Source organism: Bubalus kerabau, chromosome 1, assembly GCF_029407905.1.
Source record: "Bubalus kerabau isolate K-KA32 ecotype Philippines breed swamp buffalo chromosome 1, PCC_UOA_SB_1v2, whole genome shotgun sequence".
NCBI classification, from domain to species: Eukaryota; Metazoa; Chordata; class Mammalia; order Artiodactyla; family Bovidae; genus Bubalus; species Bubalus kerabau.
The window spans coordinates 174,847,494-174,865,619 of NC_073624.1; the positions used below are offsets into that span (position 1 = coordinate 174,847,494).

Below are 18,126 nucleotides of genomic sequence, written 5' to 3' on the forward strand. Positions count from 1 at the left end.
AACTGAGGCCCAGAGCCTGGCAGTGCCAATGCCTTGCTCCCACCTCCACCGGCTCTGCCCCCGGCAACAGCTGCCTGTGCAACCACATTAATCAGCCAGCGCCGATGGGCGCTGGGGGGTGGGGTGGGCAGGGACCGAGGAGTCCGCAGGCTGCTGACCTGGCCGTGACGCGGTATCTCCAGCCCGCCTGTCAGTGGGCACCTCCCCCACTCAGCACTCCCCGCGGTCGCGTAGCTCACGCCCTCGGCGCCCACGTTATAAATAGCCCGGTGCTTGTGACCAGGAGCTCGCGAAGGAGGGGCGGCGCTTCCGCCCTGGTGACCCCGATACCGCGGGCAGGAGGAAGACGGCGGGGCGGAGATGTGCTGACAATGACTCGGATCGCTTGCTGACGGGGAAGAGAGATGGGGAGAGAGCCGTGACTTTCTCGGAGCCCCTGCCTCCAAGCCCTCTCTTCCTACTGAGTCCCTCCCCCAGGATACCCGCCCCTACATTCCCCTCCCCCTTCCTGTGTTCCCTCCCCCATCGTGAGCCGCCTCCAGCTCTCTGAGCCCCCATCCCTTAGTCCCCTACCTTCCTCCTCTTTACCTTATACCCTATTCCCCCGCCATGAGGTTCCTACTTTGAACCCCCTTCTCTGATTCTCCATTCTTCTCTGAACCCCATCTCCCACCCTGAGCCTGACCCTCCTCCTTCTGAGTCCCCATGATGAACAAACAGTGATGTCCTCACCCTGGGTTTTCTGAAGGGGCCTGGGGCCCTGCTGTTAGAGCTAGAACTCTCTGACAAGCTCCCACTGCCAGTGGACCCCAGCTGAGCCCTTTACCCTCTGGCCTAGAAAGGATTAGGGAGGAGGGAAGGGAGAGAGACCGAGGGACTAGGAACCAGAGAGACAGAGATACAGAGAGAAAGGGAAGAAGACAGAAAGATGACAGGAGTGGAGAGACACAGAATTGGAAGGAGGCAGACAGGGAGAGACCTTCTTCCTGGAGGAGAGGATGAAGGACAGACCTTGGACAACTTGCTTCCCCTCTGAGACCTGCCCCTCCTAGAACTGCAGGGGCCCAGGTTGGGTCAGACACCAGTGAGCCCCTCTGATCCCCCAGGGCCAGGCACCTACCCCCCCTCTGGTACCTGCTCCCAACTTTTCTTTCCCAACCCTGCCTCTCCTCTCTGTAGCATCTCCCCTGCCCACCCTCCCTAGTGGAAATCTGTGTGTCTCTTTCTGTCTCTCTGTGTCTCTGTGACTCTCATGTCTTATCGCCCCTCACTTCTTCCCCCTCGTTTTCCTTTCTCTCCTGTTGATGCCCCCGTGTGTGCCTTTCTGAGCCTCTGTGTCTCTCCCATCCTTCTCCCTCCCCATCCTCCCCATGTACCCTCCTTCCCCATTACAGAGTCATTAGGTTTGCCAGCTGAAGCTCCCCCAGGAGGGAGGCCTGGAGCTCCTGCTGGGCACAGCCCTAAGTGCCCCTAAGCCTCACTCAGTCCCAGGGGTGAGGGGCTAGGTGGGTGGGCTCTCTGTAGTCCGGGTGGGGCTGAGGGTATGAGAGGGGGCATGTGGGACAGGGGGAGGGACCTTGTGGGAGAGAGAACTTTGCACGTGCAGTTATGTGCCTCAAGTGGGAAGATTTTGGATGTGGAAGAAAGAGACAAAGAGAGAGATTGAGATGGAAGCCCAGAGAGGGGGGTTCACTTGCCCAGAGTCACGCAGCACCATAGTCTGAATCCAGCTCCACCTGACTCCATGCTGAACCAGGGCTCAACTTTCCTAATGCCCAGTCAAGGGCTGTATCTGCCTTCTACTTTCCAAAACCAAATCCAGGTATAGTGGGCATTTGCATTTAAAATCTGGGTCTTAGAGTGATGGTGGTGTTGGTATAGGAAAGTGCTCATTCCCTCTTCTGCTCTGCAACTCTGGGGAGCTCACTCCGTGCTTCTGGGCATCAGTTCCCACCCCCACAGTTGGTCCACAATGGCAACAAGTAGTATTTACTGACTAGTGTTTAGAGCCACTCTACTTCCTCAGCACTTGATGGGAATTCTCTTTTCACTGGTTCCATTCAGGTACTTCTTTGAGAAAGAAATTCAAGTGATGAGGACAGAGAAATGAAATCCCTATGGGAGATTGAATCCCAGATGGGAGGCCATTGTACTTGCAGGGAAAAAGGCTGAACTTGACTCTCAAATTAAAAAAAAAAATGGAGAAAGAATAGAAATGCAATTCTGATTGTAGGAATTTATCCTTTAACTTACTTGCACACACTCTTCAAGACATGCAGAGGGTATAAAATGTTACCATTTGTGTAGGAAATAGCACACACGTGCACACAACTGCTGATGCATGAACTATCTGTCTCCAGTCCCACGAGGAACTGCTAATGTTGATTGCATCCTGGAGGGATAGTGAGAGCTGGGGTAGAAAGAGCCTCATTTTCATCGTGTAATCTTTGGGTTGCTTTGGATTTTGTAAAATATGCATGATTGCTTGCTCAAACAAAAATAGCCTCTTGAAAAGTTTAAAGGGAAAAGGAAATATAGAAACCAGGAGTGAGGCCTCAGTTTGGCAGCAGCTTTTGGGTGGGAGTAGAGAGTAATGGTAGAGAAACACATTGAGGGCAGATATAGAATTTGGGAGATATTGAAAGTGAAAGTTTAATACCCTGTAAGAAAGTCCAGTGATGAATGAAATTGCTTTGAATCACTTGGGGCTGTGGGGTTATGTAAAATATGAAGAGACTGGACCACCTGGGACCCTGAGGTATATCTGGCTTGCACCTTTCACAGTCAAGTAGGGCTGGACAAACAAACAACCTACCTGGCCAGGACTAGGATGTCTCTATGTATACTGCAGCTTCAGCTCTCTGGGTTGATTTTTCTCACCTCTCCCAATCCCTTTTGAATGCTGTTGCTGCTAAGTCGCTTCAGTTGTGTCCGACTCTGTGCGACCCCATAGACGGAAGCCCACCAGGCTCTGCCGTCCCCAGGATTCTCCAGGCGAGAACACTGGAGTGGGTTGTCATTTCCTTCTCCAATGCATGAAAGTGAAAAGTGAAAGTGAAGTCTCTCAGTCGTGTCCAACTCTTAGTGACCCCATGGACTGCAGCCTACCAGGTTCCTCCGCCCATGGGATTTTCCAGGCAAGAGTACTGGAGTGGGTTGCCATTGGACTCTAAACCCTGGGAGCATTTGATAGGACAGACTGAGCTGGACAGTTAGGGGAGAAGTCTCACTAATCTAACTGGGGGATGGGAATCATTGGAGATTGATTCTCCTTCCTCCTCTACCTCCTTATCCCTGACTCCCTGGCTCCTTCTAAAGAAATCCTGGAGGGCTTCCTGTAGGAGGTCTCTTCTTTTGAATCTTTGTTCAATTGTGAGTAAAGTCACCACTGGAGGGAGGGAGGGAGCTTTGGGGAAATCTGATGGGGAGGAGGGTGGGACAGAGAATATTCCCAAGGTCCAAACTTCCTTCCATCACAGGTCTGCCTGTACTCATCTGTCTGATGACTTCTCTCTCTCCCACTCATCCCTGCCTCCCTCCTCTCCTTATTTCTCTTCCTCTCGTTGTCTCTGCCTCTGTCTTTATTATTCTCTTTTTTTAATCTGGTCTCTTTATCTGCCTCTTTTGCTCTGTGTTTTTTGCCTCTCTTCTCTCTCTCTTTCTGTATCTCTCTCCTCTCCTATCTCTCTCACTGGGTCTCTATGTTCCTGTGTCTCTCTGTCTCTCTCCTCCCCACCACTCTCCCCGTCTCCCTTCCCTATTTCTGTCTCTCTCCACAGTCAAAAAAGCGAAGTTTGATGGTGCCCAAGGTAAGTGCCCTCTATTCCTGTCCTGTCCTGTGTTGCCTGTCTGTCTCTTAGAGAGATGAGGGAGGGTGTCTGAGCCAGTGATGGGGAACTAGGGCTGTACGTCTGCGAGCATCACAGAGAGCATCGGAATTGGTCCGGGGTCCCCCAGCAGTCTTCCCGACCATCCCCTGAAAACCCTAATGGGAATAGGGCTCACCCTGAGCCAGTGGTGCTTCCCAGGATCCTAAGAGATAGATAGGGCAGGGACTCTTAGATTAGGCTACGGGGAACAAAACTGGGGCTCAGAGAGGCAAAGGAAATTTCTTATGTCTGTGGATATTGGACGTCGTCATTTCTAAGCATAAGGATTAGGCATCCCCAAATTCCCAGTCTCCCTGCACCAAGGCCCCACCCTGGTATGCTCTGAGGCACTGGGGTGGGATTCTGGGGGCTGACCTGGGGGTGGGAGGCACAGAGTCACCCCAGTGTATGGGACCTGGGGTGGCCCCCAGAACTCACAGACCCTTGGGGATCATAGTGGGGTCACTGAGAGCTTGGGAAGGGACACAGGGGGGTGCCTGAGCCCCTGCACTGACATCTGCCTTCACTGCCACAGAGAAATTCAACACCTACGTGACCCTGAAGGTGCAGAATGTCAAAAGCACGACTATCGCTGTCCGAGGCAGCCAGCCCAGCTGGGAGCAGGATTTCATGTTGTGAGTCTGCAGTGACTGGAACCTGCATGGCCTCACCCCCTGGCACAGTCAGGCCTGTCGCTGGTCCTGCAGGGCACAGCCGGACACTCGGGTGTCGTCTGGGACTTCCCTCCCTCCTCCTTCAGCCCCTTGTCCAGTCATCAGCTTTGCCTCCGAAGCGCTTCTCGAATCCAGTCACTTGCTTTTGTCTCCAAGGCCAGCAGCCAAGTCCCCGCTGCCCGCCAGCCTCCACCCTGGCCTCCTGCTGCCATCCGCCTCCCGCAATCTGTTCTCCTCCAGGCAGCCAGGGGGATATTTTTAAAACTGCAAATCACATCCTGCCACTCTCCAAACTTGCCCCTGGCTTGTGGCTCATCAACCTCGAAACAAAGCCCATATCCCTCCCTGTAGCCCCCCGAGACCCGGTCCCTGTGACCTCACGCCAGTATGTGCTCCATTTCTCCTGGCTCACCTGCCCCAGATACACCCACCTCTGCACAGTTCTGCCAACATGTCCAGCTTGTTTCTGCCCGCAGGACTTTTGCTCTTGTCCTCTCCCCATCCCAGCTGGCTCCTTCTGGTCCTTTGGGTCTCAACTGTGTCACCTCCTCAAGGCAGTCCCCTCTGATCACCACCCTCAAACTGTAATTGAAGAGTAGTGTCATGCCTTGCCATCAATTGTAATTTTATCCGTTTGTGTGACATTTGATACATTTCTGGCCCCTTCCCCTGGACTATGAGCTCCAAGAGGGTAAGGCCCTATCGGTCTCTGCCCCTGTGACCTCCATGCCAAACACAGAGGCTGACACATAATAGGTGCTCAATAAATATTTGTCTAAGAACTGAATGAATTCATGACCTGGACCCTCTTCTCAACCTGGAGCCACTTAAGACCTCCTATTAAGTGAAGTGAAGTCACTCAGTTGTGTTCGACTCTTTGCAACCCCATGGACTGTAGCCTACCACACTCCTCCATCCATGGGATTTTCCAGGCAAGAGTACTTGAGTGGGTTGCCATTTCCTTCTCCAGAGCATCTTCCTGACCCAGGGATCGAACCTGGGTCTCCCACATTGTAGGCAGATGTTTTACCATCTAAGCCATCAGGGAATTCTCTAGGAAGACCTCCTATTACATCCTTCATACTCTGATGATGGCCAACATCTGCCGTGACCTCTTCCAAGGCATTGATTAAATCAGTTTTGCCTTATAGCCCTGGGAGAGAGTGTGCTAACACAATCCTCATGTTACAAATGAGGGAACAGATGACCAGAGGGGCAAAGCCACCTGCTCAGTGTCATATAGCCTCTAGCTGGCAGAGCTGGAATGGGGACCCAGGCAGCCCTCAACCCCTGAGCAGAGGCTGGCTGGAGACTGTGGGAGGCCATGGGAGAATCCAGAGTTGGGATTCTGGAGCAAGGGGGCACTTAGAGAAGGGGAGGAAGGTGGTAGTCCTACAATCTAGGGAAAAGGTGAAGGGAGGGGGAAACAATAGTCCTCAACTTCCCCTAAAGCCAGTTACTGAATAACCAGGTATATTCAAGGAGAACATTCCTTAAGATGAATCTTTGGTAAATTGGTAGATTCAGTGAATTGGACATTCATGAAGATTCCCGCCCCCCCCCCAATCTCTACATTTCCTGCAGGGAAAGTGCTTAGAGGTGGGATCATTCATATGCTTAAGGGTGTCCCCATATGATTGGAGAGGGATGACACTGGGAAGGATGAATTGCCCTTATCATGGGAGTAATAGGGAGCCATGGAGGGTGTTGGAGCCTCTTCCTCACTTAACCAGCATTCTCAGGGTCTGAGGGCTAGAGGAAGGTCCAGGTGAATTGAAGGTGCATGTAATACTTGTCCCCACTCCCTCTTTCCCAACTTGGAATCCTGATTCTGCTGTGACACCCTAAGCATGTAACTTAGCCCTCTGGCCTCAGTTTCCCTCTGTAAAACAAGAACTACTGTGTCACCTTCCTGGCTGGCACTCATTCAGACCTGGGTTTGCATTCCAGTTGGTCGTGTGTCCAAAGGCTATTGAACTGACTTTTCTGTCCTCTCTCAACAGTGAGATTAATCGCCTGGATTTGGGGCTGACGGTAGAGGTGTGGAACAAGGGTCTCATCTGGGACACGATGGTGGGCACTGTGTGGATCCCCCTGAGGACCATCCGCCAGTCCAATGAAGTGAGTGGTTGGATAGGAGTGCCTGGGAGGGGCCCAGAGGCCAGTGGTCTAAACGAGACAGGCCTCTCTCTCTGTCTCCTGACAATGCTCACACAGGCGTTCAGAGTGGCTGTGGCAGCCCCAGTCACCAGGCTGTAAAGTCTTCCGTCTTGCCATTCTGCCTTTCTCTCCAGGTGGCTTCCATCTCATGGCCCAAGATGGCTGGTCAAGGATTACCATTACATCTGCATTCCAGTCAGGGGAGGGAAAGGTGACAAGGGAGGGGGTTTGCACTCCTAATCAATGGCCCAAACTGGAAACTGCTCAAGGCACTTCACTCACATGTTATTGTCCAGAACTGTCAAGTGGCCCACCTACCTACAAGGGAATCTGGAAAATACAGTTTTTAGCTGCACAGCCCCACTAGAAATGTATCCCTACGGAAGAGAGGAGAAGGGATATTGTGAGCAACCAGCACTTTGTGCCCAGATGGGCAGCAGGGAAGGAGGTTGCAGCCGTCCCAAAGAAGTACTAGAAAATAACCTTGGCCTCCTTCTCTAGCCGCCTGGCCTTAAATCTCACCCCCTCCACTTGACCCCTAGAATCCTATCCTGCCTTCCCTGCCTATCACCCTGGGAGGCCTTCCAGATAGCATCCACCAATTTGCCAGCCTTATTTCCCCCACACTGCAACCTACACTCCTCACGGGTCCCACAGATGGCTTTTGAGCTTTCTTTCAGATATGCTGTTCTCTGGGTTTCAAGTGTCCTCCTTTCCATCACCCTTAAGCCCAGCTCCAATGTCCTCTCCTCCAGGAAGCCCCCCCCCTGAATCCCTCAGCTCCCCTCCCCGCTTCTGGCCTTCCCGTGGCTTTGTGGTGCTGGGAGTGTCTGTGCCAGACTCTGTGACTGTGGGCTTCTCAGGGATTGCCCAGTATGGCCCAGGCTTAGAGCAGGCACCAAGGAGGGTTTATTTTTTAATGAGTGAATGGAAAGGGAAGAAAGGGGTGCAATAGTCCAGGCAAGCGATTCCAAAAGGAAGCCTTGTGGCTGAACCACAATGTCCTCAGTGACCCCTCCCCCCAAGCGTGAGGAGGGCCTTGTCATCTGGGACAACTGCGACCTATGGCTGGGGACCCTGGACTGCTCCCCTGACCCCTGCCAGCCTCTCCCTGGGGCTACAGAGCATCAGTCTCCTTTGAGAGATGAAAACTGAGGTTCAGAGTGGACCCACTGCTCAAGAGCTCATTTCCCTGAACCAAGGGGGGACTGGTTCATTCACTCCGGGGGTTTCCTCCCAGGATGGTGGTAAGATCAGGTCTTCTATCTGAAGCTGACCCCTCAGGAAGGATGAGCGCTGTGCAAGGCTGGGACCACCCCTACCTGACCCTGCAGGTCCCTCTCTCTGGGTTTCCCAGACCCACCATGATGCGTTGGATTTGTGACCCTTCTTCTCGGTTTCCTTATCTGAAGTGAGGATGTGGCCCTGTTCTTGGCCTACGGGTGAGATGAAGGGAGAGAGACATTGCACATGAGGGCAGAGGCCTGCTGGCCCATGCACAGCAGGTGTGTGGCTCACCTGGCCTCACATGGGACCCCACCCCCTGTCACCCCACCGCCCCACAGGAGGGTCCTGGAGAGTGGCTGACTCTGGACTCTCAGGTCATCATGGCGGACAGCGAGATCTGCGGTACTAAGGACCCCACCTTCCACCGCATCCTCCTTGACACCCGCTTTGAGCTGCCCTTAGGTGAGTGTGGTTGGGGACGCGTCAGGAGGAACACTTGCTCAGCCCCAGGAGAATGACCAGGCCTGGGTGGATCCAGATAACCCTTCATGTCTATAGCCATACCATCCTGAATGTGCCCGATCTCATCAGATGACCCTTCATTCTGAGGATGAGGCTCCCCCTCCCCAGAAGAGAGTCTCCCAGATCATAGTCAGCAGAGATGTGTGCCTGCTGGGTACAGAGCACACTCCAGCTCCTGCAGGTCACGAATGGGCTGCCGGTGCTTTTCAACCTATGGGGCTCAGATATGAGCTGTCCTGGCTGGCCCTTGGTGAGGTCTTAGGCTGCAGAAATGAGCTGGATATGGAGAAGATACAGACAGAGGCAGAAAGACAAAGAGAGAGAATCAGAGAGAGATGTAGAGATAAGCAAAGGCAGAGACACAGAGAAGCCTCTCTACCTTTCCTGGAAGCAGCTCAGTTCTCCCATGTCATCCTTCCAAGAACCCATGGCATCCCCATCCCCTAATGCTAGGGTGCACCTCCTCTCCTGTCTTCCATTCATTCCCAAGGCAGCTCTGGGTGGCGTGGTGGAGGGGGTGTTTCTGTTCTCCTGTCCTCTCTGCCCACTCACTGGAGACCAGCCCCATAGGCGGGCAGGACACACTGGATGGAGGCTGAGGGGCAGGGAGGGGCTCCCAGGCTCACGGCCAGGCCTTTGCCTCCAGACATCCCGGAAGAAGAGGCCCGTTACTGGGCTAAGAAGCTGGAGCAGCTGAATGCCATGCGGGACCAGGATGAGGTGAGCGTTGGCATCATCTTCCTCTCTTTCCTTCCTCTCTCTCTCCTTGTCTCCCCATGTTCTCCACCCTCTATTTCTCTCTCCACTTGTCTTCCCCTGTGTCTGTGTCTCTAACTCTTTGTAACCTGCCTAAATGCTGTGACTCACGTGGTCTAGTCTCAAACCAATGATGGCATCAAGGAACAGACAGACCACCAAGGGCGTGATGATATCAATGGACTGAGGTTCTATATTTACTAAATACTCTCAAGGAGATGCAGAGGCCCCGTTACAGTTCTTAAAACCCCCTTTCTGCCCCTCACCCCTCAACTCCTCAAGTCACACTATCAGGTTTTCTTAAAAATTTGCCTTTCCCACCAGCCCTTGCCCCCATACCTGTTCTTCCCTGCCATCCCCCTTCTTCTGGGCTCTGTATTCTCACAGTTCAAAAACCCAGTGTGGCCCGGAAGACAGTCTTCAGAAGGTAAGGGCAGGGAAGAAAGAGCAGGCAAGTTTAGAACATTCTTTAGTGGGAGGCAGGGGGCAGAGGGAGTATCACTCACTTGTAATTTTTGTCCAAACTCAGCTCTCACCTTCTCCTTTCTTTAGCTCCCCGCCTCAGGGTCCTCTCTTCTCTCTCTCGTCCCCCTCTGGTTTTTCCCCTCGTCTGTGTTTCTTTTTCTGTTTTTCTATATCTGTTTCTCCCTGTCTTTGTGTATCTCTCTCCCTGTTCCTCTGTGGACACCTGTATCCTCCTCCAGAGGGAGGGAGCTTAGGAGGCAGGGAAAAGTCAAGAGGGAAGAGAACAGAGGGCCATGGCTTCTGGCAGCCCACTGAGATGAACCCTCTCTCCTTCCCTCCCCCACAGTATTCGTTCCAGGATGAGCAAGACAAGCCTCTTCCTGTTCCCAGCAATCAGTGTTGTAAGTACTTCTCAGCTCCTTCCTGGGCACCAGATGAAACTCTCATCCTTCCTCTAACCCCATGACTGTCCTCTGTAATGAATGGGTCACTCCCCTCCAATGATACGGGTCCTAAGAGTGAACAGAATCCAGTCACAGTGTGGTGGAAAGAAGAAAAGATCTGGCACTTGGGTTTGAATCTTGCCTTGCCATGTGGCCTCTGGCATGCCAGGGTCTTTGTCTGATCCTTAGAGTTCCTCTCTTTGAAACAGGGGCATCTGATAGCCCCCCGCATTCTGATCTTTTTTGGAAGAATGCAGGACATCTAGAGGGTTGAAAAGCATTTTGCAGAGTCTTCAGTTCCGTTCCTTAGGTCCTGGATGAGGACCCATAACTCATTCAGCAAACTTTCTTGAAGCCAGCACAGACCCCCACGCAGCCCATAGTCAGACGATGCAGACAGACAATCCTGCTAACACATGTATAACAGGCTCCTATTTTCTTAGATAAAGAAGTGGAGGTCCAAGAGGAGGGGTGACTTGCCAAGGTCACACATGTGGCAGGAGGCAGAGCCCAGGTTTGAACCCAGGTCCCAGGGACTCCGAGTTGTCTTCTCTTTCCACTGTGCTGTATCTCTTAATGATGATGATGGTCCCTGTATTCCCCTATACACTGCTCCTTCATCAAAGGCTGGACTTTTCAATAGTGTTTATCCTCCTTGGTTGGCCCTGTAGACACTCGGATGCCACCAGACCAGGTCTTCAAAGATCTAGGAGATGTCTTTCTCCTTAAAGCGCCCTCCAAGTCCTCTGAGATGGGGAAGTGAAAATTATAGTCTCTGGGCAAAACCCAAAGCCATGACACTTTGCCCCCACCCCACCCTTCAACCTCTTTCTCCTCTTCCATCTGCTTCCCCATCCTCCTCTCCTCCCCTCTCATGGTCTCTCCTGTATCCGTCTTCCCCCCGCCCCCCCATATGCCCAGGATATGTGATGATGGAGATTGGTGGAGGGAGGAGCTGAGCAACTGCAATTGAAGGACCCCATTCCTACACTCACTTGGGGTGTAAGATGGAGAAAGTCCCTTGATTTCCACACCTGGGAAGGGATCACCACTGCTCTGAAGAAATTATAAACTCCCTCTCTGGTGAATGGGGTCATTGAAGGATTGTGGTGGGAGCAGGGCCAGGCAAGGTGAGGCAGGAGCGGATGACAAAGAGCACCTGGGCCGGTGACCTGAAGCCAGAGGTGGGTTCAGTTTAAGAATGGAGACCTACCACCCAGCACTTACCTCCAAGGTCTCCTGGGACTGTTTTATCACCCTTATTTCACAAAGGAGGCAGCCGAGTGTCAGAGGAGTCAGAATTCTGGTCCAAGCTCTGTTTCTGAGATGCCAGAAGATGGGCTGAGGTAGTGAAGGTGTAGTTCTCTCTCTGGTTCTGACGCTCGGGCTCTGTGACTTTAGGCTGTTCACTCTACCTTTCTGAGCCTTGTTTCTTCACTTATAAAATAAGAATCGTTAAAATAAAAGCTCACACAACAGGGATGTTTCAAAGCTGAAGATCTCCAGTTCAGTGTTTCCTTCATTATCTGGAGGATGGGGAGGTGGGGGGAGAGGAATGAGGCGTGCTGACCCCAGACTTCAGAGATGGAAAACCCTGGGTCCAAATGGCCTCTTTATCACTTCCTGGCTGAGCTTGTGGTCTTGTCAGACAATGAGGATATGCTGCCTTCTTCCCAAGATGGTGAGTGAAGGTATAACAAAAGTCAGTGGTTACAGTGATACTCGGGAAAGATCCTCAGGGCAAAAAGGGCATGGGGTCCCGGGTGGGAGGAGGCGATGGGGAGAATGAGGAGGATGGGGGAGCCCCCCTCCCCATGCCTCCCCCTCTGTCTGCTCCCTTTTATTATCTCTGCCCCTTCTCTTTGTAGGCAACTGGAATTATTTTGGCTGGGGTGAGCAGCAGAGTAAGTACTCAGCTTGATGTTCTGGGAGGCCACGGGGAGGTAGGCACCTCGGAGACCATGAGGCCCCTGCCCCTTTGATCAGGGAAGCGGGGAGCCTGTGGCTGATGCATTGAGGCCAGAGGACCGGCAAGACCACTCTTGTGCCCTCCGCCCCCCCATCACTAACATCTGCTTGAGGGTCATGATCTGTCTCATGGGGAGTGGGTCCCATCATTTGGGTGGGGGGATTCAGCTGGGAGGAGTGGGCATTTAGACAGGAGACCTGCCTGTCTCCAGCTGGGCACTGTGATCCCCCTACCACCTTGCTCCCCATGTATAACCTCATTTCCTCTCCTGTGATTCCTTCCTCTTTTTGTCTCCCCATCTTCCTCCTCCACCTGGAGCCCTCCTCCAGCCCCAGTGTCACTCAGAGACTGGTGGGTGGGGAGGGGAGAGGGTCTCAGACAGAGCAGCTGGGCAGAGAACCCCCCAGGCAGATAGCACTCTGGAGAGCTCAGCTCACAAAGTGCCCCCACCCCCAACACACACAGCTTCTTCCAAGTTGCCCCCAGGGAAAGGAAACAAGCCACCTCTCCCCAGATTAGAGGACCGTGTTCTCTCTAAGGAATAGCTCCCTTTTCCCCATGCCTTTTCCCCAGAAATCCAATCCTCTAGTCTGAGCATGTATCTACCTCTTGATTTCTACTCCATCAACTGGAGGCTCCTCCACCCCATCCCCGCATCCTGATGGGCAAGTTCCACCCCACCCTCCCTTCAGGATCAGGAAAGTATAAATTACTCAGTTGTGTCTGATTCTTTGCGACCCCATGGACCATAACCTGCCAGGCTCCTCTGTCCATGGAATTCTCCAGGCAAGAATACTGGAGTAGGCTGCCATTCCCTTCTCTAAGGGATCTTCCTGACCCCAGAATCAGGAAAACTGTTCACAGATACAGCTGACCCTTGAACAACATGGCTTTGAGCTGCACAGGTCCACTTATATGCGGATTTTTTTCAGTAAATACTACTACAGTGCTACACAATCCCAGTAGGTTGAATCCACAGATGCAGAAGTGTGACTACGGAGGGCCAATTATAGAATCACACGTGGATTTTCGACTGCCCAGAGGGTTGGCGTCCCTAGCCATTGTATTGTTCAAGGTTCAGCTGTATTTTGACCCAAAAGAATTTGTCAAATCAAGTTGATCAGAAGCCAGTTTAGCCAAAATAGACATTTGGCAGACAAGAAGGCTTGGTCATAAGCAGTTTCACACAAACAAGCAATACAGTTTAAAAAAAGAAAGAAAAGACATTCTGGATTAAAACCAATTTAGCAAAAGCCTGTAACAATAATTGGGTGAAGAAGAGCAAAGACAATGGGGCCCAAAGCAGATCATTTTGTCAAAACAAAAGTGGCTGAAAATGTCTTATCCAGAAGCAGGCAATTTGGTCAAAAACAATTTGGTACGGAGCAGAGTCTGGGCAAAAGCAGAAAGAATCCAACAGAGAGCAATCTTCCCCTTAAAAACTGATAATCTGTCCGAAAAAAAATCAGTGTGGTGAACATGCAGAGTCTCATGTGATTTGACTGGAAATATTTCAGCCTGGTCAAGGGCAGTTTGGTAGACTCCAAACCCAAATAACTGTGTAGAAAACAAGTTGGTGAGAGGGGCAGTTTGGTAGCCCTGCCACACTGTCCCCAGTCTCAGATGCCCCACTGCAGGCCTGAAGGCCCATCAGTTTCACCCGGACGCTCATACATCTACGTTGTGGAAATTCACAGCTGTGTCTGCCTCTGACGCCCCGCAGCAGGTGGCGGTGGCCGCACGGCAGGGACAGGATGAAAAGCTCGCCGGTCACAGCGGCCCACGTCAAATGAGAGATCGGGAAGCCAGAGCTGTGCTAAGCAAAGCCAGAGCTATGCCGCTAAAGCCAGCACTGAGGCTAAAAAGGACTTGAAGGTTTTTCTGGAGGCAAAATAGGGACTGAATCAGATAGCTAGTTCTAAGCAAAGGATGAAACTAATATTTTTACTGTTACCATATTAAAAAATTTGACCTTTTTTTAATATAAAGAAATAGACTCTATTAGAGGGAAAAGGAATTAGAAAGTTAAAATAACAAAGCAAAAAAAAAAAATCTAGGAGATGAGCAAAAATGCTTAAAGACATAAAAATAAGTATAAGCCAGGGACTTCCCTGGTGGCCCAGTGGTTAAGACTCTGCACTTCCAATGCAGGGAGTACAGGTTGAGTTGGGGAGCTAAGATTACAGATTGAAAAAAAAAAAAAGCAATATTGTATCAAATTCAATAAAGACTTGAAAAATGGTCCATGTTAAAAAAAAAACCTTTAAATAAAAAGTATAACCCACCCTCTTGGTGTTTAAAATCACCAGTAAGTTGGTACACAGCCTAGGGTACCATGGGGGACCCAAGCAGGAAGTTAATTTGAGGCAGGCAGCTCACTTCTTTTCAGCTCAACTATTGCTTTCCAAATAAATTGAGCCTCTCCTGTTCCCACCACAATTTAACATCCTTTGAGATGGTTTCCTTTTTACTGAGAAAGAAAATCTGTTTTGTGTTTACTAAGGAAAGCAAACTGAACTGAAGTACCCTTTAAGTCTTACTAAACACTTGGAGTTTGGCAGCCCTACCTTGTTCCATCTGAGCGATAGATTCTGGGCTTGTGATGGTGCTGCCAACCCAATAATCTAATCTTTCTGAGGGAGACAATACCTTGACAGAGCCCCTTCCTATACATGTGCGTTCAGGTCTGGGTCTGAAGGATATCAAGAAATCTCTGAAGGTTAAAGGGCATTTATACTCTACCTTGTTTTCCTGATCTCCCTCCAACTTCCCCCTAAGTGTCTGGGTGACTCTCATTATGGGAAACTCATTACCTGACAGAAAAACCCATATTGTTTTCAGAGAGCCTGGACTGGTCCATTCTCACATCTGAGCTGAAAGACACCTTCCAATTTGTCCCTGTCCTCTTCACATTGTAGGACCTACCCTCGTCCCCAGACTCTAGGTCCCATTTGACCCACATACAGAAAAGCAGGGTTTTCACCTCCTTTTTGCTAAAACCTATACCTCTAGTAACATGACCCAAGATCCTTTATTCATGTTGGTAGATTCCTCTTCTTGGGTTAGCAGTCAATGAAGACCCTCCTAAGTCTGAAAGACTGTGTTGGCCTCCACTGCGTGCTCACTCTCTCTCTCTCTCTGCCTCCCTTCCTCACCCTCTCCCCTCACCTGCTCTCTCTTCCAGATGATGACCCTGACAGTGCAGTGGATGATCGTGACAGTGACTACCGCAGTGAGACAAGCAACAGCATCCCGCCACCCTTTTACACTACGTCCCAGCCCAATGCCTCAGTCCACCAATATTCTGTCCGCCCACCACCCCTGGGTTCCCGGGAATCCTACAGTGACTCCATGCACAGCTATGAGGAGTTCTCCGAGCCGCGGGCCCTCAGGTAGTCACTGTGGGGTGGAGGGTGTGTGTGTGTGTCTGTGTGTCTGTGTGTGTCCAACTCTATCTCCTGGAGTGGAGAGAGGGATAGGAGGCTGGAAGGAGCTGGAGGCAAGTGGGTCTAAGGAAGCAGCATCCATGCTTTCTTGTAGGCACGAGAAATTTTCTTTACCCAAAATCTTACCAAGAAAATCCCGCAAGCCTGACAAAAAGGGGTTTGCTTTGGTTGAAGGAGGAGAAGAAAGTCACAAAGCCCCTAAGAGTTTCCCTGGCAAAATGGGGGCTCCTTGGCACTTCAAGTCAAAGCCTCTCATCCCTGTGTACTCTCTAACTGCTTAGGTGAGGAGGTGGATGAAGAGATGGGCATTACCAGGGATGGGGAGGGGATGAGGGTGGTGTGAAACACAGTCATGCTAGAAAGACGCCCAGCAAGTGGGTGGCTCGTGGTCCTGCTCAGCCTTCCTGGTGGCCCCTGACTCTGTGTTCCTGACCAGCGGGCATGGGCACTGCTCGTCAGGCATGGGCATGTGTGCAACTCTTGAGACCTTATCCACCCTAGCCTGCCAAGCTCCTCTGTCCATGCGATTCTCCAGGCAAGAAGACTGGAGTGGGTTGCCATGCCCTCCTCCAGGGGATCTTCCTGACCTAGGGATCGAACACGCGTCTCTTACAAATCCTGCATTGGCAGGCAGGCTCTTCACCACTGCCACCCGGGCGCGGTGACTTAGGAGTTACCCCTTCTCAGCCCAGCCACCAACACTACTCTTTTCAAAGTAGGCTGTGCCCAGACCTACCTCATAGGTTGGTCCCCTGGCTTACATGGGCATGGCGTGTTGGCCCTTGAGCCCAGGAGACTGAAACGCGTGCCTGCAGCTCCCCTCTTCGCTGACTTGATCTCCCCAGTCCTGGTTTCTTAACAGCAGCAAACATGATATTAAACAGGTTGGATATTTGTAAAGCACTTTGGGCAGTTCCTGAAAGTGCTGTGTAGTGACTGTTAGGTACATAACACAAATAATAGTATTCGGAGCTAACTGGGTGCCCAGCTCTGGTCCAATATTTTTCCTTCATCATCTTATTTCATTCTCTGGGTGGGAATATTATTGACTCCATTTCACAGATGGGAAATCAAGGCCCAGAGGGGTTAAGTCACTTGCCTGAAGTCACACAGTTGGTAAATCATCATAAGGACAAGTATTTGTGGTGAACCTACTGGGTGGAAGCAGTGGCTGGGTGAATTACTGGTCATGGGTCTTCTTCTAAAATGTTTGCTCCCCAAAGAATACATTTCCTTCACTAAAAGAAGAGCAGGATGAAAATTTTGAGTGTTCTCTACTCTCTTGTTGAACCTATACTTCTATTAATGCATGTGCATGCTAAGTTGCTTCAGTTTGTGTCTGACTCTTTGAGACCTCATGGACTGTAGCCTGCCAGGCTCCTCTGTCCATGGGATTCTCCAGACGAGAAGACTGGATTGGGTTGCCATGCCCTCCTCCAGGGGATCTTCCTGACCCAGGGTTCGAACTGGGTTCTTTACCACTATCACCACCTGGGAAGCCCAATTCTATTAATATGACCCCTCAAATCTCTGTAAGATATTAGATCAGGGACTTCCCTGGTGGTCCAGCAGTTAGGACTCTGCACTTCCAATGCAGGGGTTGTGGGTTCTATCCCTGGTCAGGGAACTAAGATCCCAAATGTCTCATGGCATGTGGCCAAGGAAATTAAAAATAGAACATATAAATAAGTAAATAAATAAGATATTAGGCTCAGTTCACACATACACCAGGGCCTCCAATTTGTGTGAGACTCTGATATAGCAGCGGAAAAGGCGATGGCACCCCACTCCAGTACTCTTGCCTGGAAAATCCCATGGACGGAGGAGCCTGGTAGGCTGGAGTCAATGGGGTCATGAAGAGTCGGATACGACTGAGCGACTTCACTTTCACTTTTCATTTTCAAGCATTGGAGAAGGAAACAGCAACCCACTCCAGTGTTCTTGCCTGGAGAATCCCAGGGATGGGGGAGCCTGGTGGGCTGCCATCTATGGGGTCGCACAGAGTCGGACACGACTGAAGCGACTTAGCTGCTGATACAGCAGAGTTGGAGGTAAACCCTGTAACATAGGTCCAGGACTAGGCTGGGGCAAGTGTGGTACACTTGAGGTTCCCTCAAGTACAAAATTTAGAAGGTGCCAAAAAACTCAGTCATCAAGATCAATATGTCAATGCAATATTTTAAAAAATCAAAATGAGTGCCAAAATAGCCCCTGACAAAAAATTCACCAAAATACATCTTCATAAGAGTGAATTTTGTTGTATGTAAGTTACACTTCAGTGAATTTTCTAAAAAATCCATGCTGAGGAAAATACACAGTTTAAATAAAAGCAGGAGCTGAACCTGCACTCACAGGACTCGGCTGCACCTGCCTCATCCTGTCTTGGTTCTGCCGTGTCTATAAGCAAGAAAAATAATGCTGGTTAATTGAACACTTATTAAGTGCTAGGTTTGTTTTGTTTTGTTTTGTTTTGTTATGAGACTTCCCTGGTGGTCCAGTGGTTAAGAATTCACCTTGCAGTGCAGGAGATGCAAGTTCAATCCCTGGTCGGGGAACTAAGATCCCACATGCCTCAGGGCAGCTGTGGAAAATGAT

The 18,126-nt window shown here is 51.0% G+C and overlaps 1 protein-coding gene across 1 annotated transcript in view; it reads left to right on the forward strand.

Annotated features, from left to right (window-relative positions):
- The first annotated feature begins 104 nt into the window (after positions 1-104).
- Positions 105-18,126, forward strand: part of UNC13A (unc-13 homolog A) — a 61,382-nt gene continuing 43,360 nt past the window's right edge. The window contains exons 1-9 of the mRNA XM_055591153.1: positions 105-189; positions 3,780-3,809; positions 4,405-4,504; positions 6,547-6,664; positions 8,269-8,392; positions 9,099-9,172; positions 10,020-10,074; positions 11,985-12,020; positions 15,270-15,477. Coding sequence (XP_055447128.1) covers positions 105-189; positions 3,780-3,809; positions 4,405-4,504; positions 6,547-6,664; positions 8,269-8,392; positions 9,099-9,172; positions 10,020-10,074; positions 11,985-12,020; positions 15,270-15,477 — 830 coding nt within the window. The remainder of the gene's footprint in view (positions 190-3,779; positions 3,810-4,404; positions 4,505-6,546; positions 6,665-8,268; positions 8,393-9,098; positions 9,173-10,019; positions 10,075-11,984; positions 12,021-15,269; positions 15,478-18,126) is intronic.